This window comes from Vipera ursinii (assembly GCF_947247035.1).
Source record: "Vipera ursinii genome assembly, chromosome: 15".
Taxonomy (NCBI): Eukaryota; Metazoa; Chordata; class Lepidosauria; order Squamata; family Viperidae; genus Vipera; species Vipera ursinii.
This window is the reverse complement of record NC_139528.1, coordinates 106,800-128,313: the sequence shown is the minus strand read 5'-3', so window position 1 is coordinate 128,313 and position 21,514 is coordinate 106,800. Positions and strand designations below refer to the sequence as shown.

At 44.2% G+C, this 21,514-nt stretch overlaps 2 protein-coding genes and 1 long non-coding RNA gene across 6 annotated transcripts; 1 reads left to right on the top strand and 2 right to left on the bottom strand.

The window, feature by feature from the left end:
- Window positions 1-332: 332 nt before the first annotated feature.
- Window positions 333-3,123, bottom strand: SF3B4 (splicing factor 3b subunit 4). Its single transcript, XM_083374095.1, has 6 exons — window positions 2,877-3,123; window positions 2,529-2,657; window positions 1,832-2,374; window positions 1,453-1,644; window positions 1,051-1,221; window positions 333-794 (listed from the first exon to the last, which is right to left on the bottom strand). The coding sequence occupies exons 1-6, from the start codon at window positions 2,908-2,910 to the stop codon at window positions 610-612; spliced, it is 1,254 nt and encodes a 417-aa protein (XP_083230221.1). The 5' UTR covers window positions 2,911-3,123; the 3' UTR covers window positions 333-609.
- A 251-nt stretch (window positions 3,124-3,374) lies between these two features.
- On the top strand, window positions 3,375-8,776 carry LOC310647311. 3 transcript variants are annotated; one of them, XR_014493860.1, is made up of 4 exons: window positions 3,375-3,438; window positions 3,761-3,899; window positions 7,719-7,827; window positions 8,571-8,776. It is a non-coding gene; the product is annotated as an uncharacterized lncRNA (long non-coding RNA). The 3 variants fall into 3 exon arrangements; XR_014493861.1 differs by lacking the exon at window positions 8,571-8,776 and adding an exon at window positions 8,339-8,530; XR_014493862.1 differs by lacking the exon at window positions 8,571-8,776 and having other exon boundaries at window positions 7,719-7,956.
- Window positions 4,219-17,115, bottom strand: MTMR11 (myotubularin related protein 11). 2 transcript variants are annotated; one of them, XM_083374461.1, is made up of 17 exons: window positions 16,991-17,115; window positions 15,162-15,234; window positions 13,623-13,756; window positions 13,017-13,089; window positions 12,571-12,713; window positions 12,060-12,138; window positions 11,708-11,864; window positions 11,038-11,125; window positions 10,466-10,554; window positions 9,799-9,929; window positions 9,495-9,567; window positions 8,842-8,912; window positions 7,733-7,905; window positions 7,031-7,201; window positions 6,645-6,893; window positions 6,273-6,554; window positions 4,219-5,288 (listed from the first exon to the last, which is right to left on the bottom strand). In XM_083374461.1, the coding sequence occupies exons 1-17, from the start codon at window positions 17,045-17,047 to the stop codon at window positions 5,172-5,174; spliced, it is 2,160 nt and encodes a 719-aa protein (XP_083230587.1). In that variant the 5' UTR covers window positions 17,048-17,115; the 3' UTR covers window positions 4,219-5,171. The 2 variants fall into 2 exon arrangements, with proteins under 2 accessions (XP_083230587.1, XP_083230588.1); XM_083374462.1 differs by lacking the exon at window positions 16,991-17,115 and adding an exon at window positions 16,751-16,786 and having other exon boundaries at window positions 15,162-15,283.
- Window positions 17,116-21,514: the final 4,399 nt, after the last annotated feature.

Here is a 21,514-nt window from a genome sequence, read left to right as displayed (position 1 = left end):
GGGGACACAAGATCTAGTTGTAGAAAATGGGTTGTTTTGCACAGGTCCCCTCCTCCCAGGGGCCATAAAGAGAAGGACAATCCTATAGACTCCGGACCAAACTAACACCATGTTTAACCAGTGCACGAACTTTTACTATAAAAGTACCAAGAGGCACAAACTGTTTTTTGGGAATGCAAGCTGAGGGCACGCCAGGTGTAGGCAAAACTAAACTGGATGCTTAAGTCCCCGTGTGACTCTCCCTACCCAATTCGGTTACCTCCCTGCTGGAAGGAGCGAATCCTCTTCCAACTCCGTGAGGGCAGGAGGACCACAAAGAAAGTTACAGAAAACCTTCTCATTTTTTATTTCAAAACAAGTTTTTCAGTTACATTTCACAAAAGGATTATTAAAAAAAGGGAAAAGGAAAAAAACTGCTTTTGTTTAAGGGAACACAGCTAATAATGGGATGAGCAAACCCTCAATCCTGTCAAAGACACGAGTGTGTTTTTCACTAAAGAGAGAGATGCTGCTTGCTGGAATGTTCGCCCCCCCCCGCAAAACAAAACCCAGAAAAGGGGAGACCCACAGGAAGTGGTTTTTTCAGGCAGGCGAGTGACCTATTGTGGCCTAGGGAGGGAGAGGCCCCCGCATAGGTCCCCGTGGAGGCACCATGGGCCGTTGGGCAGGACGAGGCGGCAGAGGGATGCGCTGGTAGCTGTAGGGAGGGGGCCGAGGGGGGCCGTTGTATCCATGGGGTGGCATCAAGGGAGGCGGCCCACGCATCCCATGAGGTGGCATGGGACCAGGATGACCTGGGGAAATAAAACACATGGGCATTAGAACAGCACCCAGAAGGTGCCCAAGACCGCATCAAGCTGTGAAGATAAGTTGCTTCAGGCACAAAGGAATCAGAACTGCAGGACTGTTGGGGGAATTTGATAAAAATTGCTTGCGTTTCCCTTCTTTGGCTTGAAGCCATTTCTAGGAAAGTCAATAGCCCTCACACTCCAGTGGGCTTTTTGGCACTAAACCAGAAGAGGAGAGAATACCCCAAACCCTTCCACTTACCCATTGGTGATCCAAAGTGAGGTCCCCTAGGTGGCATGCCCATGGGGGGTGGCCCAGGATGGGGCATGCCTGGGGGTGGGCGTGGAGGTGGCTGCCCCCCTGCCCCTGGGGGTCCAGGGTGATGTGGGCCCATCCCGGGCATTCCATGATGGACTTGCATTTGCGGCATGCCTGGGAAAGTAACAAAAGGCAGGGATTTCTCATGCATGCATTCACACAGTTCCAAAGACACAGACTGTCAGGAAGACCTCACCCACATCATACAACTGGTTTACAGGGGCCACAGCTGGATCCCACTCTTCCCAAACTCTCCCGCAGCCCCCAGTACTGAGATTTCTCATAGTGACAAAGGCAGAACCTGTCTTCTGCTGAGAATGAAGTTGTCCAAATCACAGAACATACCTGGATGCATCCCACCAGGAGGGAAAGGATGTGGGTGGGGAGGATGCGCCCCCCCGGGGGCTCCTGTGGAAGGAGGTCCTGGGGCACCTGCCCCTGGAGGCATGGGTGGAGGTGGCATGGCTGGAGGCAATCCTGGTGGCAAAGCTCCCGGAGGGGGTACTGGTGGAGGAAACGATCCAGGTGGGGGGATGCCTGCAATGGAAAATCACAGAACACTCTGAAATATTGGGGAAAGCACCCAATGACCCGCTGGTTGCTGAGTCACTCGTCAATCTTTTCAGACATTAAGAACTCAAGCAGTGAGAAAAAACAATCATCAGAAGGCAAAAGGCAGAAAGGAACCAGAACTAAGGAGCTACCAGCCCCAGCGCTGGTGTACCTGGAGGAGTAACTCCTGGTCCCAAGGTGGTGACCACTGGCGTGGGCACCGAAGGTGGTGGTGGTGCATCTGCAAAGAGTTGGTGTGGCCGGTCGGCCTGGGAGAGGGGATTCTGTGCCGCGAGGAGGCGCTCAGCGGCGGAGCCGTGCCTCTCCCCCTTGGAATCCTTCTTGAAGGCGTAGGAGACGGTGATGGGGCGGTTGCACAGATACTGTCCATTCATCGCCTCAATGGCGGCATCTGAAGCATCAAAGCTGGCAAAATTGATGAAGGCGTAACCCTTGGAGTTGCCCGTGTCAGGGTCACGCATGATCTTCGGAGTCTGCAGGATGACCCCGAAGGCGCTAAATGTGTCGTACAGCAGCTTCTCATCAATTTCCGGATCCAGGTTGCCAATGAAGATGTTGGCACCCACATCCAGGTTTTTGTTGTGGGCTGAGGCCTTGTTGACCCGGATGGGCTTCCCGTAGAGTTTGATCATGTTCATGATCTTGATAGCGTAGTCGGCATCCTCCTCACTGAGGAACTCCACGAACCCGTAGCCTGAAAGGACACGACCGGGAGAGGGGCTCGCAGCCGGCCGCGGCCCTCCGCTGTGCCTCGGTTTCCACTCTGCCGCCTCCCCGCCCCAGCGGCGGCCGGCCTCCTGGCCAAGCTAGCTCCCCCCTCCGGGCCCGGCCGGGGCGCCCCCGCTCACCTTGGTGCTGGCCCGTGACGCGGTCTTTGGGCATGTGGGTGTTGACCACGGGGCCCGCCTGGAGGAAGAGCTCCCACAGCAGCGGCTCGCTGACCTTCTCGTCCAGGCCGCCCACGTAGACGGTGGCATCTGGGGGGGGGGAGGAGGAGCGGGGGGGGACGGGGGTCAGGCGGCGGCAGCCCTTGCGGGGCTCCGCACGGCCTCCAGCCCCTCTTCCCACCCCTTCCGGACCGAGCGAGCGCAGAGGGAGGAGGGCGGCTAGAATCCAGCCCTCCGGGAGGCCCCTCCTGCGGACAGAGGCGCCTGAGCAGCGGCCTCCCCGCGCCGCCCCGCGCCCGCCGCCGTTACCTTGGTTCCGCTCCGAGATGGGGCCCGCCGCCATCTTGACCCAGGCGCTCCCCGGTTTTCTCTCGCACTTCCGATCCTAGCCGGAAATCAGGTTGGGCGCGGCCATTATGCTCCCGGGCGGACGCTCGGAGGCCTCGCCGTTAAAGGCACCGGGCTTTAAGGGCTAACGGGCAACTCACGCGCATCGTCATCTCCTCGCGGAAGTCGGTCTTCAGATTAAAAAAAATAAATCGCATTAAGAGCCCGGACGCAACGACGCAACTGCGTAGGTGCGTCATTTCGGCAGCAATCACGTGGCATAAAACCAGAACTTCCGGCGTCCACCAGTCATGCTACTTCCGCCCAGAAGCGACAACCTGAGTCTGGCCAATCAGCGCGAACCTTTTCCAAACTCCTCCTCTTCTCCCTTTCCCGCTTTTTTCCTTTCGCCAGGCAGGCGCAGTAGCGACTCACGCGCCGATTCTTTCGCTGCCTTTCGGAAGGAGGGAGGGAGCCGCTCTCTCCGGGCCAGGACTCTGCCAGGGGCCTCCTCGGAGTCGCCAGGCAGGGAAGAAAGTGCAAAGTAATTGCTTCCCGCGCTTTGCGGCTTGCCTAGCGCAGGAGGTGCTTCTGAGCATAGGCGGAGCGCGGCTGGGGTCGCAGCAGCAAGCGGGCGCCTCCTCCCCCCCTGGCTGGGCAAAGGGGAGGAAGGCCTGTGGGCCCCTCGGGGACCGGGCCCCTTCCCCAGAGGGACCGGGGTCGAGCCTTGCATCGAAATCCCCCGGCAAACACGACTGGGAGAGGCGGGTTGCTGACGTGCTTCACGCGGAGTGTTTTATTTAGACCCCAAATGCTCCTGTGGGAGGCCTTTATGTAGATAGTAACCCTTTACACTTTTTTTCCAGCGATCACACTTATGTGTTTGTACAATGCCAGTCTGGCCAAGGAAAAGCCACTGGCAGAGAAGGGATGAAGGATCTGCAGTTGCTTCAAAACCTGGCTAAGAAAGGCGACCTCAGGCAGCAAATCGTGATTTAGCCCAAGGTGGGTGAAACAAGCTTTGCCCTTTTCTTTTTGGGCTAGGTGCAAAGAAAGACAGTAAAGAGCAAAGGGTGTAAATAGCACACAAGCAAGCAAATGAAGAGTATGAAATAATGGCACGAATCCTATATACTCTGGATTGCAGTTTGACAGAGTAAAATTTGCATAAAGGTCTTGTGATTGTGGCAAGCTAGTCCGTCCTTGTAACATTGTGACAAAGAGAAAAACAATCCCCATTTCATCAAATGCACAAATGTCCCAAACCACAGTTTTATTGTATGCTGTTTACAGAGGTTTTCATTTTATTTAAAAAGCCATTAGTTCAAAATTGGCAATTTCCTGTTTGCTGTTAAGGCTTCTGAACCAAAGCTTCTGGAAATAGTATATAATTGAAGTTACAGCAAACTTCTGTCTTTATAGAGATAGGGAAGAGGGGTTTTTTTCTTTCTCTGTCTGTACACACACAAACTTGCATATAGAGTACACATGCACACACAGCGGATAGTAGACATTGAATAAATAAAACGGTAAACTTGATACATGAAGAGGGAAGCTAAAAGGATTGTGTTTTTGTGCACCAGTTTATCAGGCATGTTGTGTCTGTGGCTCCAGGTTTGATTATTTTTGTCTACTGAATGTATAATCAGCTTTTGGTGTTATTTAACAATTATTAATATATTTAATGTGCAGGTTACCTCTTAGGCAATAAGAAAAAAGTTCCTATTGATTTTTTTTCTGTGTTCCAGGGCTGTAAATAGATAGCATGCCATTGTCTCTGCAGCATAAGAACATTAGTTCATTTGGCAGGATGTTCATTTTAGAAAAAATATGAATGGGAATATATTTATTTACTTATTTATTTTATTTTAATTCCATTTATATCCCGCCCTTCTCCGAAGACTCAGGGCGGCTTACAAGCTTAGCAGTAGCCTTCATTCTATGTATATGCCTGCTTATTAGGGCTTTCACACACACCCCAAGCGGCATTATTACAAAGTCAGCTTAATTGCCCCCAACAATCTGGGTCCTCATTTTACCTACCTCGGAAGGATGGAAGGCTGAGTCAACCTTGAGCCTGGTGGGACTCGAACCTGCACTAATTATATAAAGTACAGTGCCTCATTTAAGAAGTTTCTAAAACCCAGCTTGCTGCAGGTGATTTCATATGAAGGAGAAGCAATAGTTCACATTTGCCATGAATATTCAGGAAGCCCATGCATTACCAATGGGAGAGTAAAAATGAAGGTTGTATTTTTAATGAGCTGTTGTGCCGCCTTATGCATTTTCCAGAGCTATGCTATAGCTTCCTCTTGCTTGCAAATAGGTTAGTCGCTTTTGAAGAAGATCCAGTTCTTCGCTGAGTTTAACAACGTTGGAAGCAAAGAGGCCAACCTGAAGGGTGACATACATTGATATTAAAAACTGAAGTTACAAAATAGTTGCTGCTACTATATATGCCATTTTTAATCATATTTTGCACTTATACTTCATGTGTGTGTGTTCAACAATAGACACGAATTCCTCACCAAGAGGATGCAACACGAAGGATTTCTAGAAATACGCTTTTAATCCAAATACTGTAATCAGTTAAAATTTCTGCAGTTTAAAATTTCATAAGACAGAAAATATACTTTAGTTTTCACAGTTGAGGCTAGGCCTGTCCTTGACTTCTACAAAAATCCCCCTATCACAACCAAAGGAAAAGTTGATAGTATTTCCTTTCCCCCAACATTTTTTGGGAGGGGCAACTGTTACCCTTAGAGCAATTCTTTGGGGGAGCTGCTTAAGAAAAGTCATTGTGAGCCAGGAAGCAGGATGAGGCAAGAGCAATGGTTTGCCTACAAACACTGGAGCTTCAGTGTTTCAAATGGAATGGGAACTTTTACCATATCTCCAGTTCACCAGAATCAGAAGAGTATGCATTGTATAACCTTTAATAAATAATTTTCATATACATCAGGGCTGAACCAGCAATAAATTGGCTCATCTGCTGAACCAGAGGACAGAAGGAGAGATACATGTCTGAAACAGATTGTGGGTGGCACCAAGACATAGAACTAAATCACAAATAATTCCTGCAGCACACATCTGTCCTCCTTTAACATTGTGCAAGATCTTTGAGGCCTTCGTGCATGTTTAGATTTTAATTGCTTTGGGCATACAATTGAATGGGCTAAAAAGATTTAGGAACAATGTGCAAATTAGTAGCACTGGCCACTTGAAAAATAATTTTCATTACTGTGGAATGTTTGGAACTGAGCCAGTAATGAGATGTTAAACAGGCTATTACAGACCATCAATAATTCACAATTCAGAAGCTATATTTGGCAATTGATTATTTCAACTGAGTCTTTTTTCTGTTGGATTTTTTTGTACCTGAACTTCTGGATTCCCCCGAAGATAACACCTTTTCCATAAACGTATTGAAGTCCCTGTATGTGATGGGAGAAGCAGCAGTCCATTATGATAAATGAAGCTGCCGTTGGATTTGGCCTTCCAAGACCTTTCTTGTTCTCTAGAAGTCTCCAGTGCCTGAACACGATGAGAACTCTTTTTGGAGAGGGTCCCATATTTCCAAGGAAAAATGTGGGTTTGCAAACTGAGAGAGCCTTTTGAAAAAATGTACAAGGTCCATTTTTCTGAAGAAGCGTTTTCCATCTAGAGGAAAAGAATGTAGAAAACATAGTTGGCTTTGAATCTAGGAAGCCAAAGGTTAAAGAATAACACCTTATGTTTATTAATACACACCTTGTCACTATTTGTGAGGAGAAATTTTTTATTTAAAGTGCCTCCATTGCTGAAGTTGTTCTCATTGTACCAGGGGTTCCTGAACTGTGCTGTCTGCCAGGGGTTGAATCTGAGTGGCCAGTTCCAAATTGTAGACAAATTTGTGTGCCCTACACTCTTCGTAGGGCAGCCTCCTTTTTGCCGGATTTCTAAACAGAGATTTTCTTGCCAGCCATTGATAGGAGTGTAAATTTGATTGAGAAAACGATTCTGGATACAAAGAAAGAGAAGCTAATAATTTCCAATGTATGTTTCTCTCTCCTGTTTTCATAGATTTTTAAATTCAAGGAATTAGGACAACAATCTTGACTCCCATTATTTTTCACAACCCCCCCGTCTTAGCTCACCTCATTCTTTCGACTTCGTTCCCACTGGCAGTTGAAAAGGAAAGTGCTAGAAAATGGGATGAAGCAGCTATCGTATACGGCCATCAAGTAGGCCTCCGTAAACTCAAAGGATTGTGGGAACTGCTGCAGCAGTTGCCATACAGAATCCAGGAACAGAAAAAATACTGGTGACTATAAAAAAAGGATTAGAACAGATTAAACAATGAAGTGATTCTGTCCTCCTCTAATACTTGTCCCTTTTTTGCATGTAACATTTTTTCTGAAAAGAGGATGAGTTTTAAAGTAAAATGAATGCTTAACAGTGGGTACTAATGCCATGTTTTTTAAAAAGCAGAAAGTGGTTCAGGCTGCCTCTTCTTGGATTCCTTGTGAATCCATTTCATTTATTTTTATTAGATTTTTATCCTGTTTTGCTGATTGGTCCACTGAAGGCTGCAAACGTACCTGATATTCCTGCTTCCTATTTTTCCTACATCACCAGTCCTGTGAGGTGGGTACGGTTGAGAGGGAGTAACTGCCTGAAGTCACCCCCCAGCTGGCTTCCATGCCTAAGGGAGGCCTAGAACTCGCAGCTTCCTGGTTTCTAGGCCAGCACCTTAGCTACAACACCAAAATGGCTCTCGTTTTATTTTATATATACACATTTTATTTCAAATAGCTAAAGGCACAATTTCATCTTGTCTCACAGAACAAGAAACCTACCTCGTCCTGGTCATTTTTCTGGAGTACATTGAGACGCTGCAGGAAAGGATGGCCTGCTGCTACCCATTCTTTCTGGATCAGGCTCTGGAATCCAGGTATTGTCCTCGTATGTGGATCTGAAAGAACTTGCACTAGGGAAGCCAGCAAGCAATTCAGATCTCTGTCATCTGATTCTGGGAGGAAATGGAGCAGATAAAAGACTGTTGTGTGCTATGGTATTTTTGCATAATTATTAATATGCAGAGAAGTGGATTTTACTTACTAGGAATAGCAGGAAGACAAAAATTATAATATTCATGAAGATGTAATAGGAAACATACCATAGATCTTGTTTAAAAGCTCACGGATAAACATAATATAGTGAAATCTGATTGAAGGTACTTCCATGTGAGATTTTGACACCGCTCCCAAATTAGTATCATGACCTTGAGAAAGGGTCAGTTTCCTGTCAACAAGATTTCCCCTTATCTCCTTGGTTTTAATTCCTTGCACTGGGCTTTGTAGTGACTTTGTAGCTAGTGACATGTTTTGTTTTTGTTTTTAACTTTACTATATAGGGCTTGTGGGGGAGTATTGATCAGCTTATCTGAATAATTTTCCTTGTAGCTTCACTTTGACCCTGGTCATCCAGCTATCTAATCCTGTTTGTAAGAGGAATCAAATGAGGTCGGGAAGTGTGTTTTCTCCGAAGTAGGCAGTTCTGTTTGCCTGTATTGCAGCACTGTACTGGGAAAAGAAACCACTCCCCACAAAGTTGTGAATAGAGGAACAGATGCTGCATAACAGATTGTAGATAACAAAGAGTGATAAATTCATTGAAATCTGGAAATTATTACAGCTTTTACAGAAGACAATTACTCGGGTCCTTGGAGACTTCTGTCTAGTTCCCATATCGACACGTGCCTGATATAAACACTACTAACAAAATCTAAAACAGCGTGGTTTTCTTGATTATCTTCAAGGAAGGATGCTCCAAATTGTGGTATGGTTTGTGAAGTTATGGTTTAGCATATTGTGTGAACCCATATATTACAGTTTGTAAACAATGGTCCAACAATTTTCAAGGAATTATTTGAAAATGGAATTAAAGACCAAGGAACTTGCTTTACCTTGCAGTATAACTGATCGACTCCTCTCTGTTAACAGCAGAGTCACTTCACTGGCTTTCTTCAAGCATAATCTAGATGGAGAAGGTAGAACTTCTCAAGATGTTGGAAGCAAAAAGTACAAGTCTCACGTAGCCTTTCCTATTTTTCTAATTGTCCTCCTGCCTTTCTGAAGAATACGCTTTGTGTGGCAATTTTTTATATACTGAATAACTAATCATATGTAATATAAATCATTAGAAAGATTTTTATATCTGTATGCTAACATTAGTGTTTAAAAAATGAAGTTAAAATGGCAGCATTGTGGTTCTTCCCTGCAGTCTCTTCATAGCAGATCTTTGACTAATGTAAAATTATCTCTCAACTAAAATCAGCCCCTAAAACACAAAATGAAATAATTAGGAGGGTTCATCTTGCAAGATCTAGTTCTCAAATTCATAAGGAAGCTAGAAGTCATTTTGTAAACTACATTTTCAAAAGCGACAGGAAGAAAGCAAGAAACAGAACTTTCCCACCGTATTTTCTGTATATATAGGCTTCATATTTGAAAATAGAATTAACCTGTTTCTTAATTTTACTAATCAGTGATTGAGAGTTAATCACAGGATAACAGCTTCTGGTCCAGGCAGCTGCCCTAGAAGCCTGAGATCTCTTACCTTACGTGATCCAGCCACCGTGTACTTTCCAGACTTGAGAGCCATTTCTCATCAGACGGCGCAAGAGACGTATCTAGGAGAAGCAAGAAGTATCACTGAAGTTAAATCTGACACCATTTTTTTGTGAAAAGGGGATATTTTACACTTTTCTCGCCTGACAAAATTGCTTAATGGTCTGATGTTGGAAGAGCACTTGTCATCTTGTATCTCTCAGTCACACATATAGGCATTCCAACATCCTGGTCTGTTCTTACTAGTGCTAATATTTATGTGTGGCACAGACTTGTCTTCCGATTCTGCTTACCAGTCAGGCAGAAGCTCAGGTTCCACAGCTTGGAGTAAGACTGGTAGATCTCGGGAAGGCTGGGAAGATCAGCAGTTGCTTCTACAATTACACACTGAGAATGCCCAGCAAACAGTAGTGTTTCTATTGCCCTTCAGAGAGAAATAGGGAGGGTGAAGGTAATGCTCCACAAAATGAGACTTTAAAAAAAGTAGTCTAAGGTACTGCACAATTTTAACCTTGCCAAAATTTAACATATTTTTGAGCTTTGGCTGTGTGAAAATGAAACTCTAAAGGTGCTGTGATTATATCACTCTGGATCCTTTGTGTCTGCAATTCACATATGGTTCCCGTGAAAAAGATGGAATGGAATTCAGTACCATATTGAATTACAAGCCTGGTTGTTGTTTTTTGTCAAGACCTACTCAAGATTAACCACGTGATACATACATTGGAATCAGGAGAGTGTTTTTGAGCTGTGGAAGTAATAATTTCTCCCATGTTTTTGCTGATGTCCTGTCCCCATTTTCCACCTCCCCTCAAGCTGTCCCACAATTTTTGGTAATCCACCCTTTGACATAATTCATCCCACCATTCCCAGCCATCCCTGCCTTTCACCCAAGCAGTTTCTCAAGAGCAGAAAATTCCACATCATACTGTTAGCTATGAGTTTCTCTTTGTCATGTACCTTATATCTTCCTTCTCTGGATCTGAGTTAGTGTGGAAGTTAGCTGCTCTAAGAAGATCACTGCCTCTTGGGTGATGCCAGCACAGCCTCTGGTCATAGTAGAGGAAAAAATCCTGAGTTCTAAGCAAGAATTTTCTGATCTTCAAATTCAGACTTCTCTCTTTTTGTTCTAAGTGGTTTCACGTTATTTAGGAAGGTATTCTAACATGCAAACATTTCCTCTTTCAAGCTCACGGAGTGGATTTGCATATGATGCTAAATACAGGTTAACAAAGCACAACTTATATTTTCATAGAACATGCTGTGCTCTTAGAAATAAATTCTGTTCTGGTTTAATATGTTAGCCTGATTCACACAATATACTACTATCATAGGTGAGTTTCCTCAGTATACTGAATCACTAATAACCTGACTCCATTTTAATTAACCTAGCCTTTCAGGTTGTGGGAAATTGGAAGCATTCTGTGTCCAGCCTTTGTGGGGGATAAAGGCCCCCTCCCACGGCTCCATTTGCCCTCTTGTTCTTGTGCGCGGCTAGCACAGCACACTGTCATCACAGCCTTATACTCAACTGGTATTCGTCTTTCGTTGAAATGCACAAAGGCTCTTTTCAGCTCATTGTCCAGAAATCGACTGGGGACCCACAAGTATTTGGGAAGGCTGTTAAAAGGAAACAAATACACTTGAAATCAAATCTTAAAAAGTACATCTCTGCAACCTGGCACCTTTTAGTTATACTCCGTCATCCCCAGCTAGGATAGGCAGGGTAGGGCTTAGTTTAACACGTGTGAAAGGAACCCAGTTGCCAGATAACAGACTTTTAATGTACATGTTCAGAAAGGATAATCAAGTATTCACCGCTACACCCTTCACTTAGTTCATTCCATGCCTGATTCTTGGTGCAGCATGTCAGCATCATATATAAATTCATTAGAACCTGACTGCATACTTTTAAAATAACTGGGCTTTAAGAAGATACTACTAAAAAAAGAGACAAATACTTGTAACTACAGCACTAATGCTAACTAGTTTTTTACCATTGCTGCAAGAGCTTCCAGATCTAGGCTCCTTGGCTTAAGCCTTAAGCCACAGAAGGACTCGGTTCCAACTTGTCTCTCCCATTCATCCTGGCTTCACCTCTTTCCACTGTTATTTCTCCATCGCCATCATCTGCCCTCCAGGCAACATTTCGTGTTGGTGGGCAAGTACCTCCCGTTCTCCTGGAAAGCAACTGATCTTTACCTGGTAGACATATCGAAGCGCTCATTGACTGGGCTGACTCGCCAGCTAGCGGCACCGAGCCGCTTCAGCTCCTCCTCCCAGTCACAGAGGGTCTCAAAAAGCACTACTGAGAATTCTTCCTGTGGCTGTGTGTCCTGTCTGCCCAGGCAGCTGCTCTCTACAACACAGAGGTCAGTGTGCTGAGATGTGTGTTCCAATAAAATCTCCCTGTTTCTTTGATGTTGCAGGTGCTTCATCGCTGGAGATTTTCAAGAAAAGATTGGATAACCATCTCTCTGAGATGGTGTAAAGACTCCTGCCTTGGGCAGGGCATTGGACTTGAAGACCCCCAAGGGGTTCTGTGTCTACTTACCCAAATTCTTCAGAGCTAAGTACTCATAGCAGGTATCCCTGCCACTGTTCTCCTGAGCTTGCACAATGGCCATTGTCACCTGGAACGCAAAGTTATGGAAGAGTTAGCTGACCCAAGGTCATCTAGCTGGCTTCCTGTCTAAGGCGGGACTAGCAAGGTCTATTCTGCCACTCATCTGTGGCATCCAGGCCGAGGGTAAAAAATAATAATCTGTTTTTTTAAAAAGGGAAGGCTTATAAGTTAATAAAGTATGCCAATGAGTGAAGCCAATGATTCTGGTACCTAAAATATTATATACCGTGATGAGAAGAACCAGTGTATGCCATTTTGCATTTCCCAGTGCCAGAATTAGGAAGGAGGAAAGAATTGCATATTCTCTTAGTTGTAGAAAAGGTGGGTCACACAAATATTTGATTTCTGAAAGCAGAGTGAGACTGTCTTTTGGCAGAAGGTGTGCTGAGACTCAACCTTGACTAGATGCCTTTCTGCTGAATTTACCTGCGTAACTTACCCGGAAGGCCTGGGATTCTAAGCCATTTTCATGGAACTGGAACCTTAAAACCCGGAAATCTCGGCAGTAGATGATCAGCTCCTCAGGAGTGAACCTCAGTGTAGACGTGCTTGTCAGCACCTTAGCTTTCGTGAAACTGTTCACTGGGGTGAGAACAGAAATCATGTTATTAGGAGGAGGAAGGCTGTTGTGAGGGAAAGACTGTTCATTAGAATGACCAAGAGTGGTGTCAATTTACAGAGCAATAAGACAACACTTCTGTGTCTTGGGCAATTTACAAGTCGGAAACTGGATGAATCCCTCCCAACCTTTACATTCTGATTCTGTCTCTGTTCCTCAAATGAACAAAAGAAAAATTCTTGCACCCTGAGCAAAATTCTATAAGAACAAAATAGTTGGCTATTGTAAAAACAAAGATTATGTAGGCATTTTTCCTCTAAACCTACCAGCCACCAGTTTCCCAATACACGGTAGGGCCACTTCATAGTCACTGCACATAAACAGATAGCAAGAGTCATTCTAGAAGGAAAAGAAAGAACTTTTAATTGGTTTTTTTTTCTATTTCTGATCTCTTCCCTGAGACACAGTTTCAGCAGGAGCCACTCACGTATTCTTAGAATACTGAATCTCCTCCTCATAGGCACACCCACAATGCTAGATTTCAATGTGTTTTCTTGTCATAAAGCAATTATAATGGTCAGGATTTTTTGCTGTTTTAAAAGAACTGAACAGCCTCAGTGGAGTGGAGGGGGCTGATTTTTTGGAAGGACTGGTATTCTTTTTTCACTGGATTTCAACTGATTCTATAGACTGAATCTAAAATGGAAATATAACTCAAACCCAAAGCAGAAACGCAACAGAATATATTCCTTCTGTGACTGAGCAGCCCCCAAGAATTCTTGCATTCTGTGTTGCTCTTCTGAGTTCAGGGCCTTCACAGCTTCCAAACCACCTTTTTCTCCTACCTGCCCTTTCCTGGGGCTCACGTGCTCTCTGCATTTGGGCTTAACCTGCATCGCTATTAGTGGCTGTGAATCAGTTGCCAAACCCACCTCGTCGTTGGGAGAAGAATCTGGTAAGAAGGCCACTCTTAGATTAGTACAGTAAAGCGTGCCAGGAATATGGCCTCCATCTCGGGATGAACTGCTTTTTTTTACATGGCCTGCTGTTTCTTGGATATATTCACCTGAAATAAACAGTTAATTAACAATTGAAGGACGACCACAAGGATTTTGTATTTTATTTCCAAGTACCACTTAATGGGGTATATGAAGCCAGTATGTGAAGTATTTAATGAGTTACATGCATTAAGTATGTAATAAAGGATCATGTATTTTATATATGAAAAATAATGTAGCAGAAATTGTGTACAGATTCTTCCTGCAAGACCCTCCCAGAATAGTAATTTGTGAAGGGAGGCAGTGTGCCGCATCTGTTGATGAAGAATGATCTCCCAGCATCTCTGCATCAGAAGCGTTTGCTCAGATTATTCTACTGATGCAATAAGAAGGTAGAATTTTATCACAGATCTTTCCAGTAGAAAAGGTAGGAACAAGGCATCCTTTGCATACCATAAAAGTCTTTAATTGGTTGGGATTCTTTCCTCTAATCAAAGAAGTCAGTTTATCTGTTTGAGCAAAAGCTGTCCAATTCACCAACCATTCCTCAGAGTCTTCAATAATACTGTCTGGTAGTTATCTCAAAATGTGGCAACATTTGAGAGGCTACTGATCGGAAGGAACTAACATTGTAACTTGAACCTTGGATGTTCAGATGCACTTTTTAATGCATATAATTGGAGCATATGTTGGCAAGCTAAACTTCGTGCCAAAGTATAATAAATTGGAGACATTAAAAGGAAAATCTCATCTTGTTTTATGCACTTAGCTCTATTCATTCCATATTGGTAAGGGGGTTGATTCGTTGCCAAGCATAACAATGCCATTTGCTTTCCCTCTAAGGCAGTTACATGACTTGGAATCTAAGCAAGCGAAGCATCTTCTGTGCAAGGACTTCCCAACTTACACCTGCATGTACTCTTGCATAGCGTTATACCTGAAAAAGGTTTCATGCTTTGCATCTCTTTGCCTTAGCTTCATAGACCATGCTGCTGTATTGTATGGAATTCAGTGGACCGGGGTGCATTTATTAGCCTTATTTTACACAAGGGACTCCTCTTCTGCTGCAGCAAAACAACTCAGAGAATCCCTTCCGCCAAGTCTTAATAGCAGGAGGAAGGGTGTGTGTGTGTGTGTCCTAGAGTGCTATATCTTTCCTGCACCCCTGCCCTGTGAAAGGCATCTTCCATCACCATTATCCTCGGCTACTTACTTAAGCTGAAGCATGTGACCCCGTATTGGCAGCCTGGGAACGACCTGCTGTTTAAGCACCCCAGCCTCCCAGACATTTACGTTCAACTGTACAGTAATAACCCTTCATATCCTCCGTGCAAGAAAAAGGTTGTCTCCATTTTTAATAGCATTTCTAGATCTGCTTTTTCATCTCCATGTAATTTCAGCATGCTTGAAAAATGTAGCCCGAGACTGGCACCCATGTGCATGGATGCCCACATGGGCCCATTTTCCTACTACCTGCAATGCACTGGAGAGTGTGGCAGTCTCCGTTCCTCTTTCCGCTCATGTTGGGGGACTTTGGTCTCCTGGGCTGCAGAGAAAGAAGTGAAGATGGTCACCAGTGCAGCCAAATTTGTTTCCTAGAAGCAAAGTATCTGGACTTGAAGGATCCTTAGTATAAACTAGCAAGACGTATTTGGATATTCTTAAAATAATACCCAAGCAGGGATGAAGCAGACGGCACTTGGTGTCTTGTCAGTGCTAGTGAAGGAAGAGGCAAGGGATCGTTTTGCATATTATTTTCAGTTTATTTTAGTTCGTTCTTTTGCACAGGATACTGGCAATTTACAATCCTGTACTCTGTGCACTACACCACGCCAAAGTTTCAAGACCAAGTATAATTTAAGAGATCAGCAAATGACCTTGCAAAACTATTTTCTCCCTTACTTCTTTGATATTGCTATTAAAATCAAGCAACTGTCCTACCATTTGTTTTACATTCTAAACTTTAGACTGATCGCGTATTCCTGTATCTTCAGCTCCAGTGATTGTAACAGCACTTGGACTGACTGACTTCCGTCCTGCATATTTCTGCCTCAGTTTGGAAAACATTGCTTGATTATGCAAAGAATCTCAAAAGAGAAAGAGAATGCATGTAATTGTAAGAAAAAAACAGACCTTTCTTGGAAAAGCAAAGAGTTGATGCAGAAAAATATGCATAAACGATTGATTAGACAAAATGTCAAGCGTACGGAGACAGGCACGAGAGTCACAGTCTTTACTCTGTTCTGTTTGGCCTTATTACTCTTCCTGGCTGTTCTAAAGAAACAGCCTGAGACCAGCCCTCGTAGCAGGAGCCCTGGAATGAAGCCCTCTGGCCAAGAGGCTGGGTTTCCTAGCTACCAGCTCAAAAGCCAAAGAAGCATTGAAGCCAGGCAGCAGGATTCCTAAAAAAAAAACCTTTTTAAATGTTTGTGAATCATTAACGGGAAAGTTGCCCTGCTGAAATACTCCGTGGCCAAGTACATAACGTACAGAAACAAACACCCATTTCTAAAATTATCACTGCTTTGAATAAAAAGGGAGACGAGTGCTTTCAATCAGCTGAGCTTCTGCAGATCTTTACGCTAAAACCATTATAGAAATGCGCCCTGAAATTGCAGCTTTATTCTAAATCTTCTAAAGGAAGACAAGAACAAACCGTTGGCTGTATTGAAATTATTTCCCAACATAACGCCATGGGACGTCCAGTCATCACGCCCAGCTTTATGGTTTTCCTACCCCTACTTAACTAATAGATATTTATTTACAAGTGGCACTGTCCGTCCACTTTGTTCTGCAAGAGAACACATTGATGTTAGATAGTGGCTGTTTTGTCCTTGATAGTATTGTGATTTAAGAAGGGAATTTGAAAATCTGAACTTTTTCCTGGTGGCAGAGATAGAGTTAACACAGGTTGCCTCCCAGTGATTTCAGTACACATTATTTTTGAAGGACTCTTGGCTAACACAGGTGCCACCTTGAAACATCCTTAAATCTACACAAAACAGAATTAACTCCCCTGCCAGAATACCACTACCACCGGGTGTAATAACTGTATAATTTACCCATTGTGTAATCAGTTGTCAAAGAAAGACTCTTGCAGCAGACCTCACACATCACCCTCTTTATACTGGAAGGATCTTGTAGAGTCACCTAATCCTCCCCTGCATTGGAGAATATTACAGTAGAACACCAGGAGACTTATTCATAGCCATCTTCCCCCTCCTCCCACTTTCCCAAAATCACTGGCAAAAAAGTTACTCAACCTTCATTCACACATCAAAACAGGCAGATTCACTACTTACCCCTGTATCTGGAAGAGGGTGTTTAATTTTAAAGGAGTTCTTGGACATAGAAAGCATTGTAGTGTCTGTGTGTGCCCCATAAAAAGTGGAGTGAGTCTGTATTCTTGAGTGTAGCGGGAGAAATACAGGAAGGAGGGAAAGAAGTCTGTCTCCTAACCACCCCCACCCCCCTTCTGATTAGCCTGGAATCTGAAATGCAGGCTAGGACTGGGGTGGTGGTGGGGGGGGTAGGATGGGGGTCTTGGTGATAAGGTGCCTCCAAGTCTCCTTCCTGCGAGGCAAGATAAACTGAAGCAGCTCTTCTGCGTATGCCAAAGTCTTCCTTGGAGAGGTAGAAGCAGAGAGAATGGATAAATTTTAATCAGATTCCTTTCTGGAAAATAAAATGCTGCTGCTGTTTGGAGAGGATATCTGGAAAAGCTGGCCAGCAGCTGTGCGTGTAGGAGGGCTTCTAGCTGCTACTGCTGCAAGGCGCGGCTTTTGGCTTTTCCTTGAAGGCCTCCCTCCCCTCTTGGTGCAACGGGCCCTTTGGAAGTGAGCAGCCGCAGGAGGGCCATTCAGCCCTCCAGTCCCCCCCCCTCTGTGAAACCGACACCTTCCTCCTCCTCCTCCTCCTCCTCCTCCTCCTCCTCTGGAACAAGCAGGGCGGGTGAAAGTGACGCCCAGGCAATGGCTGTGTGTTGCAGGCGTTGGCCAGCAACGGCTCCCCTTCCCCAGTATAGCTGCTGTTTTCACTCTGCTGCTCTAGGCTGGTGTCTTGTTGCCAAGCTGCTTTAGTCACCACACAAATCCAGAGACCTGGATTTGCAGTTGACAGGCTAACGAGCAGGATCCTGTCATAAAAATATCACACATTAGTTCTTTTTACAAGTAACTGGTATCAATGTGTGGTTTATGTAAGGATAGGCAGAGTCCTCTGTTTAAATTTCCAGAAAAAATCCCTCTCAGCAAAGGGCAAACTTGGCAATCGTTTTGGAAACAGCTAGAGTGTTTGAATTGAAGGCAGAAATAATAAATTATTTGCGATAAAGAGAGTAACCCCCATCTAGAGTGGAAGCTAGTGCTTTTTTAAACATGTGATCTGGGATTCATTTGTGAGCAGCAAGATTTTCAGCTTTGCTGCCAAAAGCAGAATTAGAGTGATTAAAACAAAAAATGGATAATGGACTTTAAAAAGAAATCAAGTCCATTGTGACCAAATTATGTACAGTAAAACAAAACATCTCATTTTTATACAAATTGGTGTTGCTGTCATATATGAAAAAATAAAGACTATATACTTTCTGCAGAAAATATATTTGTGGAAAGTAGGGGGGAGAGTTGTCATATGTAAATATTGCAGCTTTTAGATATGCTAAATCCCAATTCTTTTAGAACTCAATATTGAGAGTGGGAAAGCTGAAAAATGAGTTATTTTATAACCTTCGTTAATTCCAGAATTGTTGGGCAACAACCCTAATTAAACCTAGGTGCCATGGTCTTTGGACCTGCTTGCTGTGATAATGACTGTTGCAATCCAAAACATCTGAAGAGCACTAGGTTGGGAATATGGCTCAATCTTGGCAAAATCTTCTCCTTTCCTTCTCCAAGAGAACAAGTAGCAGCCTTAGGGAACCCGGTTAATGATTACAAAAGGAGGTCTTGCTGGAAGAGGCAAAGTCTCTGATAATTGACTCAGGTCAAGGTCTCTGAACAGTGGAAATACTATTATCAGTTAATTCTTTGTATTATATAGCAGCCTTTTCAGCTTGAAACAGCAAACTGCAGTTCTAGTTAACTGATTGCCAGTAAATATATGAATTGGGATGGACGAATGCTGCCCTCCAAAATTGCTGGAGGACGTTCGTTTGAAAGAGCAATATGTACTTTAGTAGCTCAGCCCTCTGAGACTAGACAGGCATTCCCCACACAGAGGCCCAAAGCTGCCGCCTTTAGCATGCCTGAGCAGGGATGGTGTAATGAAATCACCACTCCCTGGCTGGGGGCTTTTATAATACAAGAGGATTAAGTAGAGAAGAGGAATGCAAGCTGAAGCAGGGGCTGGCGGTCTGTACTCTGCGGTCCAAAGAAATAATAGAGACAAGGAAACTTCTAGCTAGAGGATTTATTCCTTTCTTAGAAAGCTTCTTGATTAATTTTGAAAAGATGCAAATAAAGATATGCCCACCTGTACCTGTGTCAGCCTTATAAAGTAGACCAGTCCAGGAAAACCAGTAACATAGCGGTCTAAAACTATTTTTAGTGGAACCGTTGTAGTGAAAGAATCTTGCAAAGTCTGAATGTGCTTTCTCCTTCTCCCACTTTACGTCCTTTACATCTTTGTGGAAATAAAACCACTTACTTGTTTAACGTCATTCCCATTTTCCCTGTCAAAGCAGGAGACTGTCCAGCCTAGTGTCCTGCTTCAAGTAATCATTACCTAATCAAGAGAGAAAACTTTCTGATCTGCTTCTAATAGATAAACATAGCTCTTTAGGAACTGTTTAATATATTCAGCCACAAATACATTCATATTTCCTTTTACAATTCAGAGCACGTAATAAAAATCACTATTGCTTCTAGCAAGGAAAAAACATGTTGAACTGGCTTTGTTCCAAACTGTCTTAAGGTGACTTAGATCCCCTCAAAATGGACTTCAGTTCTTTTAAATTGGAACAATTTGTTTTATAGTTTCATTGCTATTTAACATAGTGCATTTGTTTAACAACTTGAGAACTCTTGGGAGCTAAGTATGTAGGATGCTTAATAAATAAACATAGGAGAAATGATCTTTGTTGTTGTTGTTAGCTGCGAAGTCGTGTTCGACCCCTCGCGACCCCACGGACAACGTTCCTCCAGGCCTTCCTGTCCTCCACCATCTTCTGGAGTCCATTTAGGCTCACGCCTACTGCTTCAGGGACTCCATCCAGCCACTTCATTCTCTGTCGTGCCCTTCTTCTCTTGCCCCCAATCTTTCCCAGCATGAGGCTCTTCTCCAGTGAGTCCTTCCTTCTCATTAGGTGGCCAAAGTACAATTTTTTCCTTCAATTGTTATCTAAACAGAGAAAATGCTACAATAGGCCAAATGCTATAGTTAAGGGATCTGGGATCTCATAAAACCAAGAACTAGCTGAAAGGTGTCAGAATAACTTTGGAATGTGGTCTGGTGCATACTAAGCTCCCCCTTGGGTTTCTTTAAAGGGCGTATCTACTTTAAAGAAGGCTCACCTCTCCTTCCCCCCCCCCCCAAAAAAAATGTTCACTGTCTGATTCTTGGAGACTGCCTGGGCAAGTCCTTGCAGTTTTCTTGGCAAGTTTTTTTAGAAGTAGTTTGCCTTTGCCTCCTTCCTAGGTGGGAGTGTGTGACTGGCTCAAGGTCTTTGTGCCCAGGACTGGAGTTCACGCTCTCCTGGTTTCTAGCCTGAGAGGCACTACACCAAACTGGCTCTCAAGGCAGCAAATAGAGTTCACTGGTGATATGTCCCTTTTATTCTTCCAAAGCTATTTTCAGATTCACTAACCTAGAAAGGAAGGTGCCCCTTGATCAGTTGCAGGTATTGTTTTTCGTGCCTTTCTTCAGAAATTCTTTTCCTTCTCAATCCCTCCCAGTTACGGGACAAATTAAACTCCACAGCAGAACAAAACAAAAAACTGCAGTGCATGTTTTGCTTCATCAGTCTCCCCACTGGGGCAACCTTGGTCAAGCGGAAGAGAGTTGTTTTTGGAGGCTGCAGTGCACGCCTTATTATACATGGGAGAGACAAAGACTCAGCGTTGGGCTTGATGATTGAGGCGGAGCCAGCAGTGACGCTTGTGGGAAAGCAGACGCTTCAGATACAAAATGGGAAACTGCAGTTCTGCGTGTCAAGAGGTAATTTGGCCAGAAATCAAACCAGTGGATGCCGCTTGGGTTTCCTTTTGCCAAACAGAAGTACGGTAAAGCTTCCATCCTGAACATAAGCCCGTTGTACACTGGATTAGTCCAAAGACTCACCTTATCTGGTGTCCAGATATTCCTGACCTGGTCACAAGGAGCAGCAGAATTGGAAAGGGCCTTGCAGGTCCCTGCTTCAGCAGGAGACCCTGAGCCATTTCAGACAAATGACACATGGTTCAGCAGTCCTCACGGCATAAACAAGCCTTTTCCACAAGAGTGTTAAAAGTTCTGCACCGTTAATAAATTACGTTCAGCTGGATTAAAATTTCTAGGACCACATTGAATGATTAGGAATGACACGGTGCAGCTTCCTGGCCAATATTAACTATTTTACCGGTTAGTAGAAGCAGTTAACTCATTTCTTGGCTTTGCGCTGAGAAAGAAAAGCAGGCACATCTCACATAGGAAACCAAGGAAACCCCTGATTCAAGTTCCTCAAAGCCTCAAGAGACCGTCTGTGTGAAAAGGCTTGTTACGGTACAAAGAATTCTGGGGGAAGTTCCAATGCAGCGTTGAGCAAAACTGCTTGCCTGGAGCCAGCTTTGAGAATGTACGTTCTTGAGCAATATTCAGCTTGGGAACCAATTCCCTTCTGTCTACCACCACAG